Source organism: Bombus impatiens, unplaced genomic scaffold, assembly GCF_000188095.3.
Source record: "Bombus impatiens unplaced genomic scaffold, BIMP_2.2 scf_0896, whole genome shotgun sequence".
NCBI classification, from domain to species: Eukaryota; Metazoa; Arthropoda; class Insecta; order Hymenoptera; family Apidae; genus Bombus; species Bombus impatiens.
The window spans coordinates 215,698-228,511 of NT_177315.1; the positions used below are offsets into that span (position 1 = coordinate 215,698).

The following is a 12,814-nucleotide window of genomic DNA, read 5'->3' on the forward strand; positions in this document are numbered from 1 at the left end:
ATATCAATGATATATTGATGTACTCACTTCAACCTGTTGCAAATTGCATATTTTTCAAATCATTGATTGTAGTAAATATGTTAAGCATCAAATAAGGTTATATGGTAATTAGCTTTCAAATTATGAAGTAGATACAAACCAAAATGTTATATAAGTTCGTTAAACTTAGTTATAAATTTCTCATATTGTAAAATATGACGAATGTGAAGTAAGATTATATAATAACTGATTACGACATACATATATTGGAGATATTAATGAACATTACTTGATAGCTTTATTATTAGCGAATTATACTAAGTAAAATTATTATGAAAAGTTAATCCTCATTTGTAATCTTCAATATTTCAAAATGAAACACGTTGCAAATTATTCCTTTATTATAATCAATTCTCATTCTTCGTATCTGTTAAAGGATACATCAACTTTAACAGTGAATAATTAATTCATGAATTCATTAAGTGCTTATCTCATATAATCCTAGATTAGTGAATTCTTTCTTCAAACTATTTTCTTATTTCTCCATATATTATACGGTATAATTGCTATATAATAAAATCTATAAATTATTGAAAATGTAATACTTTTTTTGTTGCAGATTTAGTAGAAATTGTGTAGTAGATAAGGACAAGAGGAATCAATGTAGGTACTGCAGATTAAGGAAATGTTTCAAAGCTGGCATGAAAAAGGAAGGTATGCGCAAAAATTCTAACATCATTTTAATAAATATCTTCATGTTCAATAAATATTCCGCGTCTCTTTCCATATGATCATTAGAACTAAGAATGGGCGATTATATTATTAATAAAATAAATTATAGCAAGCGATATACTTAATTAGGAAAAAGTTACTATTATTTGTAAGTTATTAGTAAGATTTTATACGACTTTGATATTATTTGTGAAAAATTATAATAGCCTAACCGGTTTGTGGGCTTTTTAGGTGACTGGAAACTTACCTTAAATCATTAATTAAAAATTTATAGTTTCCACCTCTGTGGAATGATAAACTTTGATATGGAAGCTAATATTAGCACTGAAAACTCTATTCAAATTCTTTAACTTATCAAACAATTTTTTTTAAGATTAACGTTAAATCGAATCATGAGTAGCAAAAGTAACTTGAAGCTATAATCAAGTTTATATATACAATAAATGACGTTGCAAAAGTTCCAAAAAAGCTTAATAATGCTTTTTCCTAATATTTGTAATAATTTTATCTGTCAAAAAATATTTCTTTTTATTTATAATATGACAAAAAAAAACGAAGTATACGTGATAAAATAAAAAGAAAAGAAAGTGCAAAAACATTAGGCTTCTCAAGCAGTTAATTAGTGACTCAAAGAAAATATGCCGGTATACAGAAGGGCTTGTAAGAATGAGTCAATTGTGTACATTATAAGTCATCACTGGAGTGAAATGAGCTTTCTATTTTCTTGTTTTGTTTCAGCCGTACAAAATGAAAGAGATCGGATAAGTTGTAGAAGGCCAAGCTATGAAGAACAAAGTAACAACGGAAGTGGGCTTTCTGTTGTTTCTCTTCTTCAGGCGGAAATGCTTAGTAGACAAGTCGGTGCTGCTCTCGAGGTCAGTTTGTGTGAAATTTAAGCTTTATTTATTCTTTCGCTTCTTGGTTTTAATGAAACAAATTTAATGTTGTAATTTTAACATTAGAATACTTCAACGATAGATTACGATCTTCGCAGTATTAAAGTTGAAATTATTTAAATTTCGCGCCAATTGAGATGTAGAACCATTATACATTGAGAGTAATAAATTATTATATTGCAATACCTACAATCTCCATATATTCTCTTAACTAGAAATAATTTATTTAATATAAAATATATTTCAATGTTACTCCATTCAATATACATAAATCGCATAATGAGTAATTCGAGATTATGTTTAAACAGCTAGGCAGTCCGAACAGCGATATAGACCTGAGCACAAAACAAATCGCCAACATAAACGACGTTTGCGATAGTATGAAGCAGCAACTTCTTATCCTGGTCGAATGGGCCAAGTACATACCCGCTTTCAGCGAATTAACCCTTGACGATCAAGTAGCACTCTTAAGGGCACACGCGGGTGAACATCTTCTCCTAGGTGTTGCCAGACGCAGCATGCAATTGCAAGATGTCCTTCTTCTCGGAAACAATTGTATCATAACCAAGAATTGTCCTGGTACGTTTCTCTGTGGTTCCTTCTTGGGGGTAGGTTCACGCTTTTTTATGATTAATCCCTCGACGATCAAATATTAGTAATAGTGATATAAGAAGTTTGGTTTTGTCGTCTAATAAAATATGCATGATTTTTTTTATATTATGCAATACACGTATTATACACATTACATTACTGTGATTATTACTGTAAGATTGCAGTATAATGTTTCATATAATAAAAACATTTCTTATAATGTAATGAAAAATTTATAACAGTAAATTTTAATTGGATATAAATAATATTAAGACATAAATAAGAAAAGCTATCATCAAGGGATTAAAAGAGGTTATATGGTCAAGCTTATATGATAAGTTTTTTTAAATAATCATATTATTTGTAGATTAACCCAAAATTGTTAACAACAGAATTGACACTAACACAACTATCATTTAAAAACGTTCATTTACTAATTACTTGTAGTAGTAACGTAGCTTTCAGTAATAGTTAAACAAAAAATGTATATTTACTGAAAATACATATAAATTGCTTTAAATTAGATTATTTAATTTTTCACACATTGAATGATAAACTTGTTACAAATTTATGCTAAACTTTTTATTATTACTGGATCAAATATTTATTTTGCTCAAATAAGTCTATACAGGGTGGTTGGCAACTGGTGGTACACGCGGAAAGGGGGTGGATTCTACGCGAAAAAAGAAGTCGAAAATATAGAATAAAAATTTTTTTTAATCTTCTTTTTTAATTTTTTTTTAAATCTACAGTGAAATCCGTTATAACGAGGCGTGATAAAGCGCACGCGTACCGAGCGAAAATTCAAAGTCAATTTTCTCGAAAACAAAGCCTCAAACGAAAAATTTTTATTCTATATTTTCGACTTCTCTTTTCGCCTAGAATCACCCCCTTTCCGCTTGTACCACCAGTTACCAACCACTCTGTATAATACATAGATATAATTATGGGAATACCCTATCAAAAATATAGTGACATATCTTAAAATGTTCACCAAAACAGTTTTATCAACTGTCCTTTCACTGTTACCAACATAACATACGAACTGTAATACTAAATCTAATTATATTTCTATATGTAATCCGGTATAACAGTTTCTAATTGATAAAATAAATGCTCCTATTCATGCTTGAAGTATTCTCTACGTCATTTGAACAGTATATCATTCAACCACTAATGATTATGGACCTCATTAAGCTATTTATAACACTAATTCATTGAAATAAAATATCCTCTATGTTCACCTTGATTTACAGATTTAAAGAGCCATGAAAATTCATAAAAAGATTATAAAAATGATAAATAAATATATCTCGGTCATCCCTAACACCTTAGTGCGTATGTATAAAAGAGATGATACAATATTGTTCATAAAATAATTTAAATAATAGTTTGGATAATAATTCACTATAGATCACATGATACGTAATACGATTTAGCAGCAAAAAATTAAAAGAAATGAAAAGAAATTTTTATATATTTTGTTTGTAAAAAATTATCAAGTCTTAAGACAGGAAAGGAGGGGAAATTTTTTGCCAAGCAACCTTCTTAACAATCGATTATCGCATCGAAATATATTTTTTCGTGATTACTCACGATATCAGTTTGGCGGTATGAAACAACTGAAGATATTATTATCCCGGCATAATAAAGATACTATCGCAATATTCGATCCGTCGATGTCATCGACAGATAAGATTTCATTAGATTGCGAGTCTCGGAAGAGATAAGAATGAATCACATTTGTTTTAAAAAGTTGTCCAAAGACATAATAAGATATCTTTAAAATTATTTTATCAAAATTGAAATATTTGACGAAATTTGTACAACTTCATTATAACTTTTATGTTAACTCTATTGTTAGGATAAAATGTAAATTGTTAATCTTGTATTTCTATTTCTACTTATAATTATTTGTTTCTTAAAAATTATATTTCTAATTATCTGCAAATTTTTATGAAAAATATTATAGAAAGATATCTAAGATATTATGGTTGTTCCAAATTTGCGATAACATACTAATCCCACTACTGTATCTTTATCTGAGGTACTTCAAAATTATTTTCAATGAAATTCCCGAGCGAGTATCTTATTTTGTGTGTTTCGACTTTTACAATTCATTTTCTAAAGTATCGAAAACGTCGTTCTTATGATATAATGTCTGGAATTTATTTTATGATATTTAAACGTATATGTCAAAAATTTAATTACTTAATTTTAAACAGTGTTAATTAAGACTTCTATAATAGATTTACCGAATTGCAATTACCAGCTAAACTAACATTTCTTTAATTTTTTTATTTGTAATTGTTTAGCTTACATGTAACCAAGTAGAAAATAATTATAAGTAAAAAGTAGAGTTTACATGTGATTGATAAGTTTCTTAATTGTAATTCGTACTTGTTAAAATAGGTCTGACATAACTATAGGAAAATATAGGTGAGAAAAATATAAACTATTGCATGATGAATCATCTCTCATATGTCACTAGATGTTAAAAATAAATATTTAATTTATTCTTATGTATTATTCTATTTCTGTTAAAGTTTTGTGGAAAATAATCGTGTACTTAACACTGGGATAATGTGGCATTGAAATCGTTATGGTGAGCCGAGACAGTCGATACGTTAATTCATACAATTTATAGTGAACTATAAGATAGCATAAAAAATTATAAGTTTCCCAAAAGTAATTATTCAAACATATCCACAAAAAAATATTAAATACAATTATTCAAATTTTTCTTTCAATTGATCTACATTACATCAATCATTACAATAGATTATTAGCGATTCAGTTCAAATTGTAGATTAAATTTCCTATCTTTCTGTCCCATTAATATAAAACAAAATGATTAAAGTACCTCTCAAACTTCACTATTCCAACAACAAAGAAAAGCTTCATTATTCTAATTAGAAAAAAAAGAAGATATTTTATAAATTCCATTGTTCAAAATAATTAGTTAAATATTTACAAAGATATCGATAGTCTCGTTGAATAAATTGCACGACCAATATTTGGGGTAGTAGCTAGTAGAGACTGAGTCCGGTCTTCACGTTGCTAATTGCAGTAGCATGAGTGCAAAGAGAAAATAGGTTTGACGTATTGGTTATTGCGGTGTCGTTGCTTTCCTTTAATACTTCCCAACTATAATCCGGGCTCAGTCAAATGGTAATAGGTGTCGATAGGAATGGTTTAACCGTGTTTATCAGTCATATCATTATCCGCAGAGGGCCGTAATCAGGACCTGGACATCAGCAAGGTTGGTATCAGGGTAATGGATGAATTGGTGAAGCCTTTGAACGAGGTGCAGATCGACGATACGGAGTTTGCTTGCTTAAAGGCCATCGTCTTTTTCGATCCCAGTAAGTATCTCTTTGATTCAAATAATAGAACCGTAGACTGAACTATCGTCCCTAGAATCATTGTTGTCCTGATCATATTCTTTTGAAATGAAATAAAACATGGTTTCATAAAAATAAATGCTTGTTTCATCTAATAAGTAAATGTAGTGATGTCTAAAAGTAACCAATTTAGATAACAATTCTTTAGGATAACTTTATTATTTTGAAGTTAGATTGTAGTAAAATAAGCTTTTTATTTTTGTTTTAAGAAACTTGAATAGCCTTAGCTTCCTTCTGGTATATCTTCCAAGAGCTTGAACTTCTTCTATATATAGTATAATATTTTTTTTAATATTTTAGAAAGTACAAATTTGTTGATATACAGTTGCATCTAATACATTAGTATCTTATTATTTATATCATCTTCCATTCTCACTCATCCCTTCTTCACTTTCACTCACTTATTCCCTATTGAATCACCATTTGTCACCATTAACTCCTACTATAAATAAGTGAAACCCCTTATTACCCATAGTAACAAACAAAACTTTTATTATGCATATTATAAAGAAATCTTTTAATGTATTTAAATCAATTTCTTACGAGGTCTTAAGAAAACCGTCACAAAAGCGTCTTTCGACCACGGTTGTTCTTGATCCAAGATAATCTTCGATAATATCCTATTGATTATGTCAAGTTGAAGAACAACGTAGAATTTGCGTGTCATTCGGCGAAGATTTGCCGGCACGCGAGAACGATTGTCTCAATGAGATTTAATTGATGATCGGCGCGGTCACAGTCGCTATGCCGAAATGGATTGCAAGCAATGCACGCGTGCTCTGCTTTTTAATATGTGTAAAGATATGTATAATAAAAGTTAGCCGAAAATATAAAATAAAATTTGTTCATACGGGCTGAGTTACTTTGTTATGCAATATGTATATTTATTTCATAAAATTTTTGGATTAATAATTGGTTGGAAGAACCTGATTTTCACTAATATCATTTTTAACCCAAAATAATGCAAAATCTTTCTGTTAACAGATGCAAAAGGCCTAAGTGAACCACAGCGAATCAAGCAACTGCGTTATCAAATTCAGATTAACTTGGAGGATTACATAAGTGACCGACAATACGATAGTCGTGGTCGTTTTGGTGAGATCCTCCTAACTTTACCAGCTTTACAGTCCATTTCTTGGCAAATGATCGAACAAATCCAGTTTGTCAGACTGTTTGGAGTCGCACACATTGACAACTTGCTGCAAGAGATGCTCTTAGGTGGTGCAACAGCAGAGATCAACGGTGTTGCAACTCCAATACCAATTTCAAACGCTCCTGGTAGTTATGTGAGCAGCAACGAGAGTCCTAGCAGTCCTTTGACCCCAACAAATATGGCTCCATTAAGCCCTCAGGATCATATGCTGAGTAGTGGAAGTCCTGTAATGATCCTGAGGGATCTTACACCTATTTCGAATCAAGAAGACGTGACTAGTGTAACAGGATTCAGGATGTTTAAACAGGAGCCCAGTCTTGAAACTGAATCAACCTTTTAATGATATTAAAAGACGTTAGAGTTGAAAGATTCTGGCGCATTGATTAACAAAACGCATAATTACTGACACGTCAACTCTATAAACGTGAAATATCTATACAGAAACTTAAAATATTGTGGAAGAATGCAGAAGGATTTTTAAGATCAAATTTAAATGATTAAACTTTATTAGGAAGAGTTAATGTATTAATTTTCTCAGATTTTTGGAACAAGGGTGCATTCTATCAGAGTTTGTAGTCTACTTAAACGTTTGAAATTTTTCACATAAAACATATTGCAATATAATGCCAGAAGATGTTTCTTAAAACGAATTCTTTGACCGAAAAGAAAATAATTGGAGAGTTATCAAAAAACAAGAAAGAATTTAGTTTGTGTGTCATAAAACTAGGAGCTTTCCTTGGATGATTGATTTTCAAATGTTTAAATGGGAGACAAATATTGAGAATACATTAAAAGAAATTCTCAAATTTTAAGATGGATGGAAAAGGAAAGATTCCACATAGTTTATAAAACATAAAATTTTTTAAAATGACATTATTTGTTTTATTACTTCTCAACTTTTTGTGATTTGAGTGAATCAAAAGAACTTGTTGAAGATATTTAAAAATGATACATAAGATGGAGGACTGCTTTCAAACATTTTTAAAGATCTTGAAACATACGATAAGATTTTCGAAAAGGTATCGGAATTCTTAAGAGATCCCAAAAGCAAGAATGGATTTTTAAAAATCAAGGTTTTATCAAACTTGCAACGAGAAACTCAGATTTTTTAACGATCTCTAGTGATCTTTTTGAACAATTTTTAAATGCTAGTGATAATTCTTATTTGATTTACAAATAAACAGAACATTTTTTTATTCACACGCTATGTTTACAAATACATTTGTTATTTTTTAAAATGGTGCAACTTAAGTGATCATTTTTAAAAAAGTTTTATCGAACTTCTCGCATTCATATTCATCAGTTTTGTTTGTAGTTTAAGAACACTTTTTAGAACTAGATTAAGGAATATCAGAAGTGTTACCAAATTTCTGATTATTGAGTAAAAGTCACGCTCAATCAATTGCTCAATTACTCATTTTAATCACCGTAATCATAAGGTTCAATCAAAATCGGTCGATAATTTAGTAATAAAATACTTTTGTTACTTGGAACTTAAACTAAATATATAATGACATTAATTTACTTCTTATTGCATAATATTTAATAATCGCATTTCATAAATGTCATCGGAAGTAAACAAATCTTTCGCTTAAGGCAAAAAGGAAGAAAAGAAAGACATGAAGAAAGAATTTTCTCTATTATAGAGGAACAATCTTTCTTTAAATGTATTATTTTATCATGAGCTGTGTTTCATTAGCGTTTTCTGTTTTTACTTTCATCAGAAGATCTTTTGTTTAACTGGATCTTGTTCACATAAATGCAATCATAAATTTTAAGTGTTATATTCATAGAATATAAGCATATAGTTATTTATACAAAGGGTTTATTAATTATATTATTTATAATATATTCCTACCAGAGAATATTTTTGTTACCACAATAAAACATCTTGTTATTCTTGTTATATAGAATATGACGATGATTATTTTTATAAATGCTTTTGTAAATTAAACGTACGTTACATTCTTTTAAAAAGAATATTGGACAATATCGACTATCTCTTTCTTACACATCGATAAATATCCATATAAGTGAATGCAACAAGATTTTAAATATTGTACATAGTATTTTATAAGGATAAGTTATGTTTGTATACTAATTTTTATCTAATCAAGTCATCTTAATGTCACCTACAAAAGCAGGGTACAAACATGTAATTATCATTTCAAAATCCAATACTTTCTAGGAAATGTGCCAATATAAAATATGTGACTTTCATAATAAATTCATTTTAATTACATTTAGAATTGTATTACAATGACAAGGTTTTTTGTTTTTACCAGTCAAATAAAAGATTTTAGACTTAACAAATACTTTCATCTTAATATCATGCTCATTCGTTTAACACATAGGAGATATTTTTAGTCTAGATACTTCTTAATATACATAACAAATTATTTAATATTAAAACCTAAAATCGTTTATAACCATTCTCTTTATATAAAAAATTTCAAATTTTTATTTTAGAATACCTATTATTTAACCCCTTAACCCACGATTTACGTTCGAGAATATTGGGCTGAAAACGTAAACAAGCTATTATATATTATATTATATGTTACATGTGGCCCGATCATCGTACTATGGACTATGCCCGTAATATTTAAATTTGGTCCGATCATCTACTACGGGCTGTGCCCGTGATATTTACGTTTGGCTCGAACATTGTACAACGGGCTATGCCCGTAGTTGTAGGTTAAGGGGTTAAACAACAAAAGTAACACGTCATACATTTATAAAATTTGAAATTTTGTCAAGAAATTTATTCAAGACAATTCTTTTGTATTATTTGAAAAAAATTCATTAGGAAATATTTGTAACTTGTTAGGTTCTAATGTTAAATAACTTTCAAATTGAATTAGAATGTTTTCTCTACATTCAGTGCATAAAATCTTTAATAAAGAATCGTAAATATAAAAATATTTATTTGAAATGAATGAAATATTCAAACTATCAATAGGCGTCAGTCTCTTTAATTTAGAAATATAATAACAATTATTTTTAAATGTTTCATAAAAATTATTTTTGTTCTTGCGTTATTATGTATTAATGCTTTAACTGACAATACAAACTGATATTGTTACTCAAAAACAGTAAATTAAAAACATGTAAATTAAGTCAAAACTTAATTTTTTTCAATCAACTAAAAATATTAATAAAATATTCGAGTTTATATTAAGAAGGCAATATAAATATTTTCGTGAATTTTTTTCACCATCTAAAAATGTTTTTGGTTTTGTGCGCAATAAATGACATTCCACATAAAAAATCAAAACTAATTAGCAAGTAGTTAGCACCTCTCTCAACGAAGAGAGGAGCACTCGCCATTGCAATGCAATTATTTTTTAGCAAAGGAGTACGCATACTTTTGTTAATGTCCTGTACATTTGGAGTATGATTTGTTTTTCATTTTCATTAGAACTGTTTACAAAATTTATTATAAAATTATGAGTAAAAAATTTTGTAGAATTTGAAAATTGATGTTATTCGAAATTATTATAAACACAGTAAATATTAAAAAAAAATACGCATATTTTTTATATGGGAATATTGAAAAAATGAACAGTCTAGAGTAATAGTTAGTTAGGAAACTAAAATTAATTTTGACAACGAAAATTAAAATTAATTATAAATTACATAACTATATTATAAGATTAAAATTAATCGTGACAATGTAATTAAATATAAATGAAAACTATACGTTGAAAAAATAAATAATCGTTCTACATATACAGAATGCATATACGCAGAAGAAATATAATTTAAAAGATTCTAAACAAGTTGTTAATTCCAAATGTTCATCGCGACTTCTGTTAAGTTTCGTATTTATGACCGTATAAGAAACAATAATGTAATTAATTAATTATAACAATATTTTAAGTTGTAACATTATTGTTAGTATGTAATGCAAAATATAATATATAAATATAAAAATGGAGCATTTTATGTAGCATGTGTGTACGCCCATACAGAAACTGTAAATTAGTGAAAGTGATAATATTATGATTATAAAATGTATAACAAGTGCGTTTTTTCATAACTTTTTTGTATTTATTTTTTTTACTCAAGCAAGTTCTAATTATTTTCTAATTTCTAAGTAAATGAAAGAATATTTGTTGCAATATCAAATACATTAATATATTTCCAATAATCAGCTTTCTACAATATGGTAGTAATATGCAAGTTTATTAAAAATGTAATTTAAAAAAGTTACGTTATATGATTTATGTTATAAAATGTTTTGCACCTGTTTCTCGATTATTCTAAATAAACTCAGTTTATTCTACAATATTGACATTTTCAGATTATTTAAAAACTTGATAAAAACATTATTCTACAAATTATTGACATTCGTATGCTGTATCTTTGTAAAACGAAAAAGCTAATCAAGTTCATATTTGTCCCGTTTCCGTTTTTTCAAATTTGTCGCTATTTCGGAAATAACCATTTCATTTGTACCCATCTTTAACCATTCCGTAAGACGAACTTTGGCTTGTCGACCGATAAGGAAGAGATCTCTTTCAAGTCGAGGAAGTTGAATTGCTAATGTAGGATCAGATGTTAGATTCTGAGACCAGTCCATTACTAATTGAAAACGAGACTTAAATGTCTGAAAATGAAGAACGAAAAGGCTCCATATATTTCGAAAAATATATTAGAAAAGATAGAAATTAATTCTTGGCTGTGACCTACCTATCATGATACTTTAGTTTTATAAAGTTATTGAAATTTGTAACTTCAATTCTGTATACATGGATTAATCAGAATATCTTTCAATTATAAGATTTCCAATGTTTTACATAACACACATGATATATTCATAAAAGTATTTGAATACTTTTATGAGGCACTATATCTTATTAAAAAATAAAAAAGACATAGCACCTATTTTTACTATAATTCGCTTACCTGTAGTAAACTTTCTGCAATTATTTCAGAATCTTTGCCACTGAATTTTCTTACGTGCATTCCTAATTCATAATAAAATGGATTCCATCTACTTAAAACTATAGCATCAGCATCTGCTTCTAAAATTTCTCTAAAAGCACAAATGATATAAATAAGTATATACAGGAAAGTGTTCGTAAAGATTTGTTCAAATAACATGTTGTTGAAAAACAAATAAAAATTTAAAAATCAAACCTGTATCCTTCTTTGTATATATTTGGTATATCGATATTAACTGCTGGATTCTGTAAATTTTTTAATGCATCTGCTAGCCATAATGGAAATTCTACTTTGGATCCAACTTGTAAATCCTCAGATTGACACGAAGGATCCAAAAAACCTTAAACAATAATATTCGTATCTTTAACAATATTATATATCATTCTTATCAGGTATTGTATACATAATATGAATATACTGTGATTATTATATAGATTATATACAAATATAATGTCAAAATATAATTAGGACCTTATAAAAGTTATATTATTAGTTTTTATTACTTAATCCAGTTTTATAGAGTATATCTCTATAATATAGAGAATATCTCATTTTTTGAAGTAGACTAATTGAAGTATAGTTTTATAGAATATATCTCAGTAAGTAATAAAATAATAAATGAAAAATTACCTAAACCAGGTAAATCTACTTCAATTTTACAAGATATTCGTTCTTCAGTAGATAAAATGTCAGTTATTGCAAAATAATCCGGGATATAACTTTGACAACATGCCATTTTACAAAACTAACTCATGTTAGCATAAGCAATGAATTATCCAAAGTTCACCTCAATTCAGTATGACCATTGACTAAGAATAGGGTAGACGTGACATTAAATGGAACATGTGTCTCAGGTTATGAAATACCGACCTGCCAAAGAATCAGAGTGTTTCTTACGCTCCCTATGGTTCTCTAGGGCAAACATAGGAATTATCCCAGACGACTCGTCAGTGAATATAATGCCAGAGAAGACGTGTGTTAATCACATAGTATTACATCCCTCATTCCAGGCCAAGCCGTGTGTTGCCAGCTATCCTCACATGCTCCAAGTTGCAGTTCCTTTCATCTTTTACAGATGGCGTTACAAGCCTTATCGCACAATATTGCAT

At 28.4% G+C, this 12,814-nt stretch overlaps 2 protein-coding genes across 9 annotated transcripts in view; one reads left to right on the top strand and one right to left on the bottom strand.

The window, feature by feature from the left end:
* LOC100748857 (hepatocyte nuclear factor 4-gamma) overlaps positions 1-8,997 on the top strand; it is a 53,214-nt gene extending 44,217 nt beyond the window's left edge. For 5 of the 6 annotated variants that reach the window (XM_012390809.3, XM_012390807.3, XM_012390810.3 and 2 more), the window contains 5 exons: positions 599-693; positions 1,450-1,586; positions 1,916-2,186; positions 5,411-5,563; positions 6,587-8,997. In XM_012390809.3, coding sequence (XP_012246232.1) covers positions 599-693; positions 1,450-1,586; positions 1,916-2,186; positions 5,411-5,563; positions 6,587-7,095 — 1,165 coding nt within the window. In that variant the 3' untranslated portion in view covers positions 7,096-8,997. The remainder of the gene's footprint in view (positions 1-598; positions 694-1,449; positions 1,587-1,915; positions 2,187-5,410; positions 5,564-6,586) is intronic. The other variant, XM_003492900.4, reaches the window with a different exon arrangement.
* A 1,876-nt stretch (positions 8,998-10,873) lies between these two features.
* LOC100744464 (DNA replication complex GINS protein PSF3) lies at positions 10,874-12,775 on the bottom strand. Of its 3 annotated transcripts, XM_033323298.1 has the most exons (5): positions 12,576-12,717; positions 12,336-12,514; positions 11,901-12,045; positions 11,667-11,796; positions 10,874-11,367 (listed from the first exon to the last, which is right to left on the bottom strand). In XM_033323298.1, exons 2-5 carry the CDS (start codon positions 12,439-12,441, stop codon positions 11,140-11,142), a joined length of 609 nt encoding a protein of 202 aa, XP_033179189.1. In that variant the 5' UTR covers positions 12,442-12,514; positions 12,576-12,717; the 3' UTR covers positions 10,874-11,139. The 3 variants fall into 3 exon arrangements, with proteins under 3 accessions (XP_033179189.1, XP_033179190.1, XP_003492911.1); XM_033323299.1 differs by lacking the exon at positions 12,336-12,514 and having other exon boundaries at positions 12,576-12,775; XM_003492863.4 differs by lacking the exon at positions 12,576-12,717 and having other exon boundaries at positions 12,336-12,563.
* Between the last annotated feature and the right edge of the window lie 39 nt (positions 12,776-12,814).